We start from the raw sequence: 16941 nt of genomic DNA, 5'->3' as shown, positions 1-16941 counted from the left end.
AAGGGGGATAAGAGAGAGGGGGCCATCTATAAGGGAGGGTGGGAGAGAGAGGACCATCTATAAGGGGGGGGGGGGAGAGAGGGCCATCTATAAGGAAGGGGGGGAGAGAAGGTGCCATCTATAAGGGAGGGGGGAGGAGCAGGGGCCATCTATAAGGGGGGGAGAGAAGGGGCCATCTATAAGGGGGGGGACAACATAGGGAAAGAGGGGGCCATCTATAAGGGGGCTACATAGAGGAAATCATATACTATAAGGGGGATCACATAGAGTCAGCCTACCTACTTAACGAGGGAGTAAAGGGGCCAATACAGATGTGCAGTTTGTAGAGAGTTGAGGATGGTGTCAGAGTGAGGAGCCTAATATGTCTGTCTGGCAGATTCTGTGGATTCGTGGCTCGGAGAAGTTCTCATGATGGTCCAGAGCAGATGAAGACGAAGATGAAAAGGGAAGAACTTCGATCAGAGAAGACGTCCCCCGTGAGTCACCTGATATAACAGCACTGTAATGTATATGGTGTACAGAACCTGTGTAGAGCTGGGTACCTCTATATGACTGTATGAGGTGATAGTGATCTGTGTACAATGGATGTTATTCAGTAGCAGCAGCGGTATTAGTCACTATTAGTGGTGAAATTAGTCAGTATGCAGTGGTATTAGTCAGTATGTGGTGGTATTAGTCAGTATGCGGTGACATTAGTCAGTATGCAGTGGTATTAGTCAGTATGCGATGACATTAGTCAGTATGCAGTGACATTAGTCAGTATGCAGTGGTGTTAGTCAGTATGCGGTGATGTTAGTTAGTATGCGGGGGTATTAGTCAGTATGCAGTGACATTAGTCAGTATGCGGTGGTATTAGTCAGTATGCAGTGACATTAGTCAGTATGCGGTGGTATTAGTCAGTAGGTGGTAAAATTAGTCAGTATGTAGTGACATTAGTCAGTATGTGGTGGTATTAGTCAGTATGTGGTGGTATTAGTCAGTATGCGGTGACATTAGTCAGTATGCGGTGGTATTAGTCAGTATGCAGTGACATTAGTCAGTATGCGGTGGTATTAGTCAGTAGGTGGTAAAATTAGTCAGTATGTAGTGACATTAGTCAGTATGTGGTGGTATTAGTCAGTATGCGGTGGTATTAGTAGGTGGTAAAATTAGTCAGTATGTAGTGACATTAGTCAGTATGTGGTGGTATTAGTCAGTATGTGGTGGTATTAGTCAGTATGCGGTGACATTAGTCAGTATGCGGTGGTATTAGTCAGTATGCGGTGACATTAGTCAGTATGCGGTGGTATTAGTCAGTATGTGGTGGTGGTATTAAACTCAGCACGGTGACCGGGGCCAGAAGCAGTCTGCCTCTGTACACTGTGTAGTGGTAACAACCTGTAACCGCAGCACGGCAACATAGTACAGAGACAGAAGCTTCTGACCCCATTTACTGTGTTATTATCTGTAATTCCAGTCATGACCATGATGATACAACATATAGCCGTGCTGCGCTCACAACATCCTCTCCTAACTTATCACCGCGTGGCGAGTGGCCTGTGTGCTCTGGAATGCCAGGGCTGATTTTCAGTCCCAGTCCGGCCCTGCTAACATGTAAGCAGTGTGTGTTGGCACTGGGGGTGCTAGGACCGGAACATGGACCATTGGGGGCTGGGGGGAGGCTGCCTGGCAGTGGGACCGGACAATGATTATTGGGGCAGGCTGCATAGGGGGGCCAGATGGCCATATGTTAAGGGCAACAACAGAAAACCAGGTGGCAAGATGTTTATTGGGGGGGGGGGGGGCAGAGCAAAGGACCAGATGAGGTAGCAAGATGTTTAGGGGGGGGGGCCGGGTTGGGTGGACAGCCCCGGGCCCAGGGTACATTTAATCCGCCACTGGGTGCAGGCCTAGGGCACAGACACTCTACACCATCTACAATTATTAGGCTATGTCCCCATGCCGTCTTTTTAAAATTACGGTTGTCATTATGAAATAACAGCTGTTATTTGGTCTCAAAATTATGGCCGTCCTAGAAGACGGCCATCAAACAGCCAAAAAAAGACGGTGTGCAAATATAGCCTTAGGTTACAAACACACTTGCCAGATCTGCAGCGAGTCTCCTTGCTGCGTTTTTGCAGCGAGACTCGCTGCAGATCCCGGCCCTATACTTTCAATAGCAGAGAAACTCGCAGCAGGGATGTACATCCCTGCTGCGATTTTGTCTGCAGCCCGCCCCATTAACCCCCCGGCCGCCGGACATTATACATTACCGGGTCCCCGTTCCTGCTTGCTTCGGGGCTCCCGGTGTCTTCACGGCCCGCCCGGCCAATCAGTGCGCTGCGGCGGGGCAGCGCACTGATTGGCCAGGCGGAACGTGCCGGGAGCCGCTGAAGCAAGCAGGAGCCGGGATCAGGTAATGTATATCGCCCCCAGCCCCCGGCCGCACGATCGCCCCCAGCCCTGCAGCCCCCGGCCGCACGATCGCCCCCAGCCCTGCAGCCCCCGACCGCACGATCGCCCGCAGCCCCCGGCCGCACGATCGCCCGCAGCCCCCAGCCGCACGATCGCCCCCAGCCCTGCAGCCCCCGACTGCACGATCGCCCCCAGCATTGCAGCCCCCGGCCGCACGATCGCCCCCAGCCCCCAGCCGCACGATCGCCCCCAGCCCCGCAGCCCCCGGCCGCACCATCGCCCCCAGCTCTGCAGCCCCCGACCGCACCATCGCCCCCAGCATCGCAGCCCCCGGCCGCACGATCGCCCCCAGTCCCCAGCCGCACGATCGCCCCCAGCCCCGCAGCCCCCGGCCGCACCATCGCCCCCAGCCCTGCAGCCCCCGACCGCACGATCGCCCCCAGCATCGCAGCCCCCGGCCGCACGATCGCCCCCAGCGGGCGATCGTGCAGCCGGGGGCTGCGGGGCTGCGGGCGATCGTGCGGTCGGGGGCTGCGGGGCTGGGGGCGATCGTGCGGCCGGGGGCTGCGGGCAGATCAATATTTGGCATCAACTCTTCTTGCACACATTGTGGAGAACTAACCTTGCACCAATGCATGTAGACTGCTCACTCATAGAAGGGCAATGGCACACTGAGACAGGCGGGAATCCGCTGCTGAATTCCGCCTTATTTACTCAGTGTCAACATACCCTTAGGGAGAAAAAACTATCTTTATACTTCACTGTATTTCCTGCTGTCTAAGGTCATCAGAGTTGACCTCTCCTTTGTCCATCTTCGAAAGGTTTTGAACCAATCATCTTGAAACCCTGATCTGCTTTGAGACCTTGCTAATGCAGTGTAACTACCTTGTGTCATCATGTCCTACCTTTGTAGCAGAGTTTGGCAGTTCCTTACACAGTCACCTACACAACTGTTTCTGTTTTAGTTATTGGCTGTATTTCAACCTATGAAATGATCATTGATCACCCATTTGGTATAAGTGTTTAAAGGGGTAGTTCACAAGAAAAAAAATTTTTTTAACATCAACGGGTGCCAGAAAGTGCAAGAGATTTGTAATTTACTTCTATTAAAAAAAATCTCAAATCTTCCGGTACTTATTAGCTGCTGTATGTCCTGCAGAAAGTGGTTTATTCTTTCCACTCTGGAAAGCAGAAGAGTTTTTCTGTGGGGATTTAATCCTGCTCTGGATAGTTCCTGACATGAACAGAGGTGGCAGCAGAGAGCACTGTGGCACCACTTCCTATAGGACAGTATTTGAAGATGAGATTTGTTAATAGAAGTAAATTACAAATTTCTGGCACCAATTGAAAGAAGATTTTTTTGTAAACTTTAATAATACATCTGGCTATAGCCCTATAAATTCCATGACTTTGAGCAAATGTACCTAGAAAAATTGTTGCTGTTTTGGAGGGAAAGGGTGGTAACACCAAATCCTAATTTTGTTTATCTTTTTTTATATTCACTATTATTCATATTTTGTTAATGGATAAAAATAAACTATTAACACTTCCATTTCTGAAAGCTTTCCTAATTTAAAGCATTTGCATAATATTGTATAGATAAAAATAGTCTAGCTTTGTTGTGTAGGCCATCAATAAGCAGAAAATGACTATGAGGCTTAATGATGATTAGAGCGTGCAGCATTTCATTAGTGGTGGCTGAAGAAGTTAGATGCAGCCCTAGGGAGTCCTGGAAACCATCAATATAGCAATAGACTGAATTTATGTTTTCCTAGGGTATCTGGGGCCCACCAGAGGAAATGATCCTGGGGGCCCATCAATGAAGAATCAGTGAGAAACTACATTTCAGTCAGTGTTTCTTCAGGTTCCAAAGCTGGGGGCCCACCGGAAGATTCTCTGGTCCTCCGGTGGGCCAGTCCAACACTGCGCGCAGGAACATTTACAGGTGGGCTCACAGTTTGAAGAGTGAACATCCCAGTGTTGAAGAAAGAGGACAGACTCATTCAGGTAAGCCCTAATGCTGTGGTCTAACATGGGCCAAGTCTCAGTCAGGTGCTATAGGATCCTGGTCAGGGTCAAAGGCTTGTGTCAGAAACTGTGACAGCTTTACTAGGAAGCTAAAGATCCCCATACATTTTATACTAATGTTGGCCCGAAGCAAGAGCTGTCAGTGGAGATCACAGGAAAGTGTCTTCAGTAGATATGAACACAACCTAAGTCCAGTCGTTCGACATTTGAATACCAGTGAGAGAAGATGTTGGATGCATCCCTAGGTATTCTGGGAAAACATGGATACAGCCTATAACCTATGGCTGTATCCATGTTCTCCAGGACTTCCTAGGGATGCATCCAACATCTTCTGTCACTGGTATTCCAATGCTTGCACTCATCTCTACTCTTCAATATTTCTAGAGTCATTCCAGCTGAGGCAGAATTGGGCATGGCCGTAGGTGCAGGCATGTAACGCAGGGTTGAGGGGTGGCGTTGTGTATATAAAGTAGACTTCATTTGAGTTTACCTCCAAATGGTTGGCAAGATGATCTCAAGGCTTTGGATTGTGTTTTCCTCAATTTACTTAGAAAGAAAGTAGAAACAAATGTGAAAAAGATGGCAAGACATGCATAGATTAAAGTTGCATCTTTTCTACAACACACCAAGTCACACTCCCAGGGCCATATATTTTTAAGTCAGTACATACTTTATACAATCTTGACTATTTTTCTTATGACATTTAGCTGTGTAAAATAAACGCTTGAAGACCAAGAAAGAAAGGTTACCGTTTTCAGTATCTGCACTCCAAGCCTTAGAAAGTGTAATAAACCACATCAAATGTAGCTTTACACTTTGCTGGGTTCACACTACGTATATTTCAGTCAGTATTGTGGTCCTCATATTGCAACCAAAACCAGGAGTGGATTAAAAACACAGAAAGGATCTGTTCACACACTGATAAAATTGAGTGGATGGCCGCCATATAACAGTAAATAACGGCCATTATTTCAATATAACAGCCGTTGTTTTAAAATAACAGCAAATATTTCCATTAAATGGCGGCCATCCACTCAATTTTAACATTGTGTGAACAGATCCTTTCTGTGTTTTTAATCCACTCCTGGTTTTGGTTGCAATATGAGGACCACAATACTGACTGAAATATACGTAGTGTGAACCCAGCCTGGGTCACAATTTCCTGATTTTTTGCAGTGAATGGAAAAGAGGAGGGGAGGGGGGGCTGGGAAAAGGCTTTTTGAATGCAGATAATGGCATATTTGGCTAATAAACCCAATTACAAAGTTTATTAAAATCGCCTGGACTATTGATTTCTGCAAAAAAAAAAAATAAAATATGACAGTGACTCTTTAGCCTCTTAAGGACACATGACGTATAGGTACGTCATGCGTCCACAAGAGGAGTTCAGAGCGGGGTTGCCGCGGTCCCGCGTGCCGCTTGTAGCTAATACAGTAATCAGATGCAGCTGTCAAAGATGACAGCTGCATCCGATTACCGGACGCAGCTTATCCCTGGTGTCTAGTGGTGGAGATCGCTCCTCCGGGATGTGTGCCGGCCGGGGTCTTCGCTAAAATGGTGCTGATCCCAGCTCGGCACTCGTTTGTTTTCGGCTGCAGAAGCCGAAAGAATCTGAGTGCCGATCTCATTGGGGGAATAACCCTAATCCCAGGGGGGCTTCTAGTATAAGTGTAAAAAAAAAAGTGTTATTATAAGTAAAATTAATTTAATAAAAAAAATAAGTAAAAATTATTTAATAAAATTAAATAAATAAACATGTTTGCTATCGCCGCATGCGTAATCACCCGAACTATTAAATAATCACATTCCTGATCTCGCACGGTAAAGTGCAAAATTGCGCATTTTTGGTCGCATCAAATCCAGAAATTTTTTTATAAAAAGCGATCAAAAAGTCGTATATGCGCAATCAAGGTACCGATAGAAAGAACACATCATGGTGCAAAAAATGACACCTGACACAGCCCCATAGACCAAAGGATAAAAGCGCTATAAGCCTGGGAATGGAGCGATTTTAAGGAACGTATATTTGTTAACAATGGTTTGAATTTTTTACAGGCCATCAGATAAAAGAAAAGTTATACATGTTATATACCGTTGTAATCGTAATGACTTGAGGAACATGCATAACAAGTCAGTTTTACCCCAGGGGGAATGGCGTACAAACAAATACCCCCCAAATAAAAGAAATGCGTTTTTTTGTTCAAATTTACCACACTTTGAATTTTTTCCTGGTTTTGCAGTGTACTTTATGCAAAATTTCAGCCTGTCTTTGCAAAGTACAATTAGTGACACACAAAAAAAAAAAAAAGGGCCCATGTGGGTTTCTAGGTGGAAAAATGCAATTGCTATGGCCATTTAAACACAAGGAGGAAAAAACTAAAACGCAAAAACGAAAAGTGGCTCCATCCTTAAAGTGTCACTGTGGAGAATTTTTTTTGCAGAAATCAATAGTCCAGGCGATTTTAAGAAACTTTGTAATTGGGTTTATTAGCAGGAAAAAGCATTTTTATCATGAAAAAGCAGTTCGAAGCTCTCCCCCCTGTCTTCATTGTTCTCCTATGGAGAGAGCTAAATAAAAGACCAAAACAGGGCAACAAAGAGTTAATCTACAAATACCTCACCCTGTATCTCCTCTGACCATCAGCACTGACCTCTCTGAGCTCTGATTACAGCTGTCACCCAGTTCTGTGCCTGTAATCCCTTTGTTCTTGACTTTCTGCTGCCGGCTTACTCCCTCCTTCCTCCTCCCCCCTCCCCTCTCTATAGGAACAGACAGAGTGTGACTCATGCAACAAGTCACAATTTTCAGATTTTTTGCAGTGGATAATGGCATATTTGGCTAATAAACCCAATTACAAAGTTTCTTAAAATCGCCTGGACTATTGATTTCTGCAAAAAAAAAAAAACAAAATGCGACAGTGACTCTGGGGTTAAGAGTCATTATGTGAAATAAATCTATAAATATGATACGAGAACAAATTCAAGACCACTGGGTGTTTATGTCATATGAAAAGTCCGAGTCACCCACAGACTTCGGAAAGTGATGGTAAACACGGTTCAAGCCCCATACATTTGTACTCCTTGAAAGTTGACCAGAGTGAATAGTATGAAACTAGAGGTACCAAAACCCATGGTATGGCGTATCCTACATAAACATCTGCACTGTAACCATGCAGATTGCACAACCAGAAGTCAAACCATTTGGAGCAAGACAAATTTGTTGACAAGTTGGTGCTCAGTGGTATGGCTAATTTAAATCTCAGTGGGAAGGTCAATTTCTACAATGTTAGAATTTAGACTTCAAAATAACCATGTGCCCTTATTACATCCTATAAGATGAGAATATGCAACGTCTAGGGTCCTTTTTTATTTCTTAAAGAAACTTACAAGTTTAAAGAAATGGCTTACACTACAGATAGAGGAATATCTGCCAAATGTAGTATCATGTGAATCAGCAAGATAGTAAAGGTCTACATTTCCATTTGGATGTTTACCGTTTTGGATGTTCTCGTTTTTTTTGTTCCCCTAATTTAATGTTGGATCGGCCACCCTGGAAACAATGATTCACCAAAGTTCCCCTGGCCACCACACTTGCCAAATCTAACATCCTGAGATTTCTTTGTATATAGCGTGTGGCTATATCAGGGACATAGTGTACTGTATTTAATGACCTGAAACAACACATCACTGAAATGGAATTCATGTCCGAGGATATGATGGTTCACAGCGAGACAGAACTGGACTACCACCTAGACATCTACCGTGTCAGCAATGGAAATCACTTTGAACATTTGCAGTGTATACAAAAACGTTGTAAAAAAAAAAACACCTTTTCTGTACAAAGTTAACATTTTTGTAATATAACAACTTAATCAATTCTAATTTTGGTCGAGGCAATAAGGCAATATAACATAAATGTCTAAATTAAACTAGAATAAAAAAAAAAAACATAGCTGCTTAATCTTCCTAGAGGCAGTCAATGGCCATGACCATGCCAGTTTAATGGCCATTTTTGGATGGACATAATTTCTTAGCCAAATAAGAAAACAACAGTCGTTATTTGTGGAATAACGGCTTTTTTTTTTTTTTTTTTTAAACAATGGCTGTTATTTGGCTGTAAAATTTTGGCCATCCAAAAAACGTCCAAGAAACAGGCATAAAAATCATGTTGTGTAGTCATGCCCTATAGGGCTGTATACCTCCTATTTAACCATATCTCTTTACAATAGCTACATGTTTTTTTACTTCCACTTTGGGATTAATGCTTAGAACATGCAAAGGTGTCTAAGGAAGAGAACAAGTGATGGCTGAATGCTGTCTCTTACCACGTACAGATCACATGAATAAATTACAGGCTAATAAAAAACATATCATGTGCTGGAGGTGTGAAGACAAAAGCTGTCTATACTAGGCCAACGCTGGTATATCGAAAAAATTGCTAGCAAAACATATATGTATAATTTGAGGCATACGCACAGCAGTCAAAACAACGCCAATATTTATATGTGGGCATTCTGTGGAGAAGGCTATGCTTATTTCTCAGGATAGGATAGGTTACTTTTGGATGAATAAAACGTCATGTATTTAGTCCCTTGTGACGGCCTATCAATGCTTCATCTTACAATAATGGACTTACACCAAGGTCCTACCATCATTCCTCTCTATTGTATCTCTAGGAAAACTCACTTGTAGTGATGTAGCTTCCTAGAAGCAGATTGGGCATATCAGGTTTTTCATACTGTATTTGTTTATGTTTTTCTTGCTTTTTTTTATCCCTCTTAGCCATTCTTTAACCATAAACACGCAAATATTTCCTATTACCCTTATTTATGTGGTTGTCATTTTTGCTCTATTCTGTTCACTCTCCAATTTCTATTCTATTGCAGCCTATGTGGTCATAGTGAACAAGGGAGTTGCTTATTTATGTGCCTTATTGTATATTTTGGTTCTTCAGTTTTGCACATACTTTATGGTCTAGAAAATATTTATAAAGTGTTAAAGGGGATCCTTAGAATTTTAGATATCGGAATTATACACGTCACCATCTTTAAGGGTCCATTGTACAGATCCATAATTTGACACTTAAAGCCTGCTATAGGCCTGTGCCGTTCCTACATAAGATTCAATGTGGTTGTGCACAGGGTATCTGTCAATACCATGTGCATGAGTCCTTAGACTGTTCTCAATCATTTTGAAATGGTTGCATATATACAGATTGTATTTCAAAACCAAACATTCAAATCTTAAAGGAGATGTGTAAATAAAAAATTTCACGCAGGAAATGGCACAGAGGAACATAATAAAAAAGCCCTACTTACCTCTCCCAGTGCCTCCCTAGCGCTGTCTCGCTGCTCCGGGACCCCCATCCAGTTCGAGCATCCCCTGCTCCAGCGACATCATAATTTGGCTGACAGACTGCCACCGCTGCAGTCTCTGATTGACTAAGCGGGCAATCCATCATCTGAGTAGGGCATTCAACCCCCCCAAGTTGTTACGACATCAGAACTTGTGGGAAAATAAGTTCCAGGGGGGATCCTGGAATCTGTGACATGGGGGCACAGGGAGAGGTAAGTAGTGCTTTTTTTTTTTTAATATGTTCCCCCATGCCCGCTGGAAATTATTATTTTCTCTGTATTTCTCGTTTAAAAGGAATGTTCAGAAATTGACCTATTGTTTTAATTTTATATATATGTGTAATTTTTACATTACACATATATATGAATTTTTGTCAAAAAATTTTGTTTTGAGTTACAAAAGACGTGGGTAATTTTGCTGTTTGGCCGCCCGACAGTACAGTGACAGTTGTTGGTATATTATTTAAGGGTAGAAATATATAGAAGTAAAAGGAAAAACAGTTGCACTCACCGCTCCGGTCTTCTTAATTCTTTATTCTTTACATGAAAACATTGAAAACATATAGTGCGTACATATCAGTGAGCACACGCTAAAAAACAAAGAGTGGTGACAGCTTGTTTCGCGCTCAACGGCGCTTCTACAGACCTCTAGGGAGGTCTGTAGAAGCGCCGTTGAGCGCGAAACAAGCTGTCAACACTCTTTGTTTTTTAGCGTCTGCTCACTGATATGTCCGCACTATATGTTTTCAATGTTTTCATGTAAAAAATAAAGAATTAAGAAGACCGGAGCGGTGAGTGCAACTGTTTTTCCTTTTACTTCTATATATTTCTACATATGACTGTTTTGCCACAGTTCGCACCACCAGAGTCTTGCCTCTTGTCTGCACCGGGAGCCTGGCCTTTCACCATGGACTTATACCGTTAGTGCCACCCATCCTTGTTTATTGATATTATTTAAGGGTGCTTTTACACTGAGAGATTTATCTCAGACGGAATTTTGAAGCCAAAGCAAGGAACAGACTATAACCAGGGAACAGGTCATAAAGGAAAGACTGAGATTTCTCTTCTTTTCAAATCCATTCCTGGCTTTGGCTTCCAAAATCTGTCAAGCACTGATTCTGACCATTTAACTAATTGCTACCAGCTCTCCTCCTAGGCCACGAAAAAGAACTTTTTAAATTTCCCATGCTGCATCGTATACTAATTTTCTTTATCTAGTCATCTGGGCGGTCCTCTTTGGCCAGGTAGTCACGGCTCCACCTTCCCCACGGAACGGGAAGGCATCGGGAATCCAATGCGGAAGGCCCGAGTTCGAACCTAAGATTTCATGATGTTCGATCATCCCTAGCTATGACTACTTGGCCGAAGAGTACTGCCAAAAGGTAATTGGCATGCAGCGCAGGAATTTTTTTTTTTATTTGGGGGGGGGGGGGGGCTGGAAAGAATGCTGGTAGCAACTAGTTATATGGTCAGAATCAGTGCTGGGGGCTTTATAGCACTGTATGTAATGCTGCAGGGTTGTTTTGGTGGTGATTGATTCCCTTTAAGTCAATGGCATCTTAAAAGAGACTCCGTCAGTAGGTTTATGCTCTCCTACCTAGTGACAGAGAAGCTGAACAGAATGATGTGTCACTTACATTGTTCTGTGCAGCTGATTTAGAGATATCCTCCTAAATAACATGGACAATAAGTAGCCCTCTCCATTATGTGTGTGAGCCCAGTAGTCCTGGATATTTATGAGAAGCAAAGAACTGTGCCCACCAGCAGCTGATTGGCAGTTATCTATCCATGCTGTGTATAGGCAGTCAACTGTCAATTAGCAGCTGGTGGGCGGGGGAGGGGTGCAGTAAGAATCCTATTCTCCTGCATATTAGGAGAATGGCTGAGCAGAAAAATATATGGAGTACACTAATCTGTTCAGCATTTATGTCACTAGTTTATGCTATTCTCATTTTAGGCAACATAAACCTAGTGACAGAATCCCTTTAACAATCTAACTCTTTTAGGTCTAACAATGGGATCATTCATACAAACATGTAGGAATGGTCGGGACAAAAACATGCCATAAATATATACATATTATAGCTCATGGTCAGCCAAAATCAACCATTTTGGCCAACCATTATTTTAGGTGTATGACCAGCACTATACGCAATAGATAAGAAAAGGGGGCTAGTTTAATTGACTTGCGAGAAGAAAATTAAAAACATCTCACAAACTTTTCTTGCAGTAGCATGAAGCATTATGGGAGAGATTTATTAAACCTTGTGCAGTGGAGCAGTTGCCCATAGCAACCAACCAGAGCATTTAAAGTGTACAGAGTTGGTCTCCTGCTCCTTCTCCAGAGATCAATGAGGGAAGACACAGCTCTTGCTGGGTGGTACATTTGTTGAAGCAAAAATTTTACTTTGGGTTTAGTATGGGTCCACACTACATTTTTGCAATCTGTTTTTTCATCTGTTTTTGCAACAAAAAAACGATAAGTTTTGATCCTTTTTCTTTAATAAAAGAAGTCAATGGAAAAACAGATCCAAACCCAGGCACAAAAATGCATCCATTTTCGGATGAAAAAAAACGGATTGCAAATACGTAGTGTGAACCCAGCCTTACATGACTGGCTAAAATTTTCATTTGTATTTCCAAATACAGTGGTACCCATTATATGTTAAAAAAAAAAAAAAGCAATGAAGAATCATCTAGGAACATCCTCAGGCCCAAGTGTTTTTATAATCTCTTGGTAGATATAAGCAAGTTTGCTGAAAGTTCAGATTTGCACAAGCCCATATGATTGCCATTTTAATCCGACCTGGAGAAGATGGATGCCGCCAAGGGACTGCCTGGGAAACATGGATAATGCCAATACAGGATACAGGCAGCACAATTCAAATGCCGATAGTTTGTGTTTCTGCAAAACTGAACTTTTGGAAAGTTCGCTCATCTCTTCTCTCTAAGCCTTGGTTCTCCTATTATAAGAAGTAGAAACATCTGAGGATGAATATTTATCCAAGTCCTCCAGTGTGCAGTGTAAATTTACCTTAGCCCACTACAACAATGCTTTTTTGTTTCTCACTCAGGAGCAGAAATCTGTTAGGTCGTTGGCTTCCATGCCTCATGCATGACAAGGTACGTGCATTGTGATATGTCTCCTACACTGCCGCTCGGCTGTCTATATAGCTACTGTACCTTATTCTGTATGCAAGCAGTGTCAGTGCATAATAGTTTCTCTGACAGTGGTGTAATGTATGGGCTGCTTTTATATATTGGTGCTCTAGCTAAATCCCATTTCCTTCATTAGCTTTTCGGGGCAGTCATTTTTTTTTTTTTTTTTTTGTTATATTTTATTTAGTTTTAAACTATTCTAGTGACAGCTGCCAACTTTCATTGACATACATAGAGTTGATCTACTATATAATTTTATGATGAGTTATGTCCACCTTTACTACAATCATGTAAATTCATGAAAAACAGCCTTTGTTTTTATTAGAGACAAAACATTTTTCCAAGAGTTCAGGCCTAGAGACAACCAGTCTTAAGACCTTTAATACCACTACACAAAGGTTTTCATTCAAGATGACTTCCTTAGGGTTCTTATTTTACAGATCTTCCAGTTAAAGGGGTTGCCCAGTGCTACAAAAACATGGCCACTTTCTTCCACAGACAGCACTCCTCTTGTCTCCAGTTCAGGTGCGGTTTGCAATTAATCTCCATTCACTTCAATGGAACAGAGTTGCAAAACCTACACCCAAACTGGAGCTAAGAGTGGTGCTGTTTTTGGAAGAAAGTGGCCATGTTTTTGTAGCGCTGGATAACCTCTTTAAGCTGCCATCTCCTTGCACACTTGATATACATTTAATTTACTATAATAAAGGAGAGTGTCATTATTGAGACCTTCATGAAGCATAAAAATTGTACAGCCTTTGTTTGATTGATGAATGGAAAACAATATGTAATTCACTATGTATGTATTTCTATTACGAATATGTTGTGCACAGAATGGACAATTTCCAAGTTCCTTCCCAAATATTAATATGTACATGTTCATTTACAGGTTAGAAATCAGAAACAATGGGTGACTGGAGTTTCCTTGGACGACTATTAGAAAATGCGCAAGAACACTCCACTGTCATTGGAAAGGTCTGGTTGACTGTGTTGTTCATCTTCAGGATCCTGGTATTAGGAGCAGCAGCTGAAGAAGTGTGGGGGGATGAGCAGTCTGACTTTACGTGTAACACCCAACAACCAGGTTGCGAGAATGTCTGCTATGACAAAGCTTTCCCGATATCCCATATTAGATTCTGGGTACTCCAGATTATCTTTGTGTCCACTCCCACACTCATTTATCTGGGTCATGTCCTGCACATCGTGCGGATGGAAGAAAAGAAAAAAGAGAAAGAGGAGGAGCTGAAGAAGTGTATTAAAGGTAATGATGAGAAGGAACTTCTCCTTAGGAAGGGAGTTGAGAAGAAAGAAAAACCCCCTATCAGAGATGAAAGGGGGAAAATCAGAATAGGAGGTGCCCTTCTTCGCACCTATGTCTTCAATATTATTTTCAAGACTCTGTTTGAGATTGGCTTTATTGTAGGACAGTACTTCCTGTATGGTTTTGAGCTAAAGCCTCTTTATCGTTGCAACCGTTGGCCTTGCCCCAACACTGTGGACTGCTTCATTTCCAGGCCGACGGAAAAGACCATTTTCATCATATTTATGCTTGTAGTGGCTTGCGTGTCTCTTTTGCTGAATATGTTAGAGATATATCACTTGGGGTGGAAGAAACTCAAGCAAGGTATGACTAACCGATATGTCCCGGACCCTGCTTGTAATAAAGCAGATCCTCCTAGCCCACTCCCGCGAACTGCCCCGCCAAGCATGGCATTTCCACCATATTATACCGATGCAGCTGCTTCCCCTCCAACCATGCAACATGTATATGCTAGATCTCCACTTTCTGATTTCAAAATGGCATCGTTTGCAGAAGAAGCTATTGACCCATCCTATTTCAGTGGCCACCTTGACCACCATGCATTGGCCACTGAGCAGAACTGGGCCAACCTGGCAGTGGAGCGAGAAAGGAAACCTGGATCAAGCAGTGCCAGTGCGTGCAGTGCAACTACTTCTGCTCCAAGCAGCGTGAGAAATGAGGGAGGGAGCGATGAGGTGGTTGCTCCAGTGATCGAGAGAAGTGGAAGCAACGCAAGGTCAGAAGTCGATGACAAACCAGCCACTACCACTGTAGAGATGCACCAGCCTCCAGTGTTGATAGACACAAGAAGGCTTAGCAGGGCTAGCAAGTCCAGCAGTAGCAGAGCTAGGTCAGATGACTTAGCAGTGTAGAAATGAATCTAGAAACAAAGAGCCTATGATGTCAGCAGAAGAATTTGCTGGGTACACATAAAAAAAATTGCAAAAAAATAGGCATATTTCTAGCCTATTGAGTGAAAGGGGTGTCTGTTTTGGTCACTTCTGCCACTTAATGGATTTTAACAAAGTATTACAATATACAAGAAAGAGAGAGGTGGCGAGAGAGAACTTACGTCGACATTCAAGTTTGCTGTTATTGCACACTGTGAGTTGTAGATAGCACTTTGTCATTTTGGATGAATATTATGTTTAAGTGGGTAAATTCTACTATCACATCTTCACAGTACCAAAAATAAAGAACCATGCTATAACTTCCACAATACAAAGTAGAGAAGTGAAGAACTGGTAACTTAACCCTGATACCGTTATATACTACAAGGGCATCCGATCCGGTGCTGTGCTACGCCATTATTACATTGTTTTTTATACTTGTCTCTACTATGGCATTTTATAGCACAGCATTACTGTTTTCCTTCTGTAACTGTACTGTAGTTTATGTGTACACAAGACGGCGACTAACATAGTCATCTTTGTAGACACACTGGTAAGCAGTCTAATAATACAGGCCCCACTTAAACTCTAATGACTCAACCACAACCCCTTTAACCACCACCTCAATTTTAGTAGATCGTTCCATAGTCTCACTGGAAAGAATCCCTATCTGTGATGATGGTGAAACCTTTTTTCCTGTAGATGTGTAGAAGATGGCTAGTTCTCACATGATAAGACGGATCTTTGTCTTATCCATTGATATATTTGTACATAGTTATAAGCTTGCACCTATGGCCATGTTGCTTTGTGCAACGCAAAATAAAATCTTATTCGGATAGATATAAAATATCAAGTATAAAAACAGAAGAAAATGTGTTTTTCTGAAACCAGAATGTTTCTTGCTGAACCAAAGCCCATCACTTACCTAGAAAAGATTAGTTTTGTTGCAGCGGGTAAATGAAGCTCAATCTAAAGTGCGAGATTATAAAAAACAATGATATATTTTTGTAAGAACAGTTTAAGGTTTATACTCTTCGGCTTTGTACTGTAGTGTGAAAAAAGCAAGCAGCACAATATATAACATTTCAGGGAGACTCTCTAAGAACTCAAGCCTTGTTACATTCACTTTGTATATTTTTTATCACTATATATATTTTTTTTTATGTGTGAGGCCTCATCCACATTGCAGTCAGTCCTGAAAACGAATGCACTTTGGAATCAGTAAATTTACATTACTGATCTGACAGTTGTTTTCACAAAAGAAAAAAAAACATACTGCAAAAACGAATAGTGTGGACCTGCCCTAAAACTATCCTGATAAAAATAATCTCATTTTTAAGGTACTTAGAGAGTAGATACATTGGGGCAATAAAATCAGTTGTTTCATAGCTATACATACCCTTTGAAATGCTAAAATTAGGCACCTTACTAGATTTCTATTTCTATTCCATGCCTTTTTTTGTTTTAGTGTTTATGCATACATTTTGCCTGAGGACATATGCACAAAATTTTTGTTCAGAGTTGTACGGAGCTAGAATATGGCAACCATGAGTCCATGGTAGCCTACTATATCTCTATAGGCCTCACATTTCTTACTAAACTACTCAGAGGACCTTCCAAAAAGAAAAAAATCTTGGCATACTCAGTTTGAAGGTAGCATTTCAATGCTTTTAGTTGTATACCACCATATAGAGGCACCATATTAGGATTTTATAGTCCAAAGCAGTAGGGACTTCTCATTAACCTAGATGTGCAGTCACCTTCTCCATTGAGTTATACTCACAGACGGAAGCGCAAGGTCCATAGACCAGAAATC

The 16941-nt window shown here is 42.2% G+C and overlaps 1 protein-coding gene across 1 annotated transcript; it reads left to right on the top strand.

Moving 5' to 3' along the window:
* The first annotated feature begins 12083 nt into the window (after positions 1-12083).
* On the top strand, positions 12084-15107 carry GJA3 (gap junction protein alpha 3). Its single transcript, XM_069972040.1, has 3 exons — positions 12084-12153; positions 12851-12899; positions 13825-15107. The coding sequence occupies exon 3, from the start codon at positions 13842-13844 to the stop codon at positions 15105-15107; it is 1266 nt and encodes a 421-aa protein (XP_069828141.1). The 5' UTR covers positions 12084-12153; positions 12851-12899; positions 13825-13841.
* Positions 15108-16941: the final 1834 nt, after the last annotated feature.

This window comes from Dendropsophus ebraccatus, chromosome 5, assembly GCF_027789765.1.
Source record: "Dendropsophus ebraccatus isolate aDenEbr1 chromosome 5, aDenEbr1.pat, whole genome shotgun sequence".
Lineage (NCBI taxonomy): Eukaryota > Metazoa > Chordata > Amphibia > Anura > Hylidae > Dendropsophus > Dendropsophus ebraccatus.
This window is presented reverse-complemented; position numbering and strand designations above follow the sequence as displayed.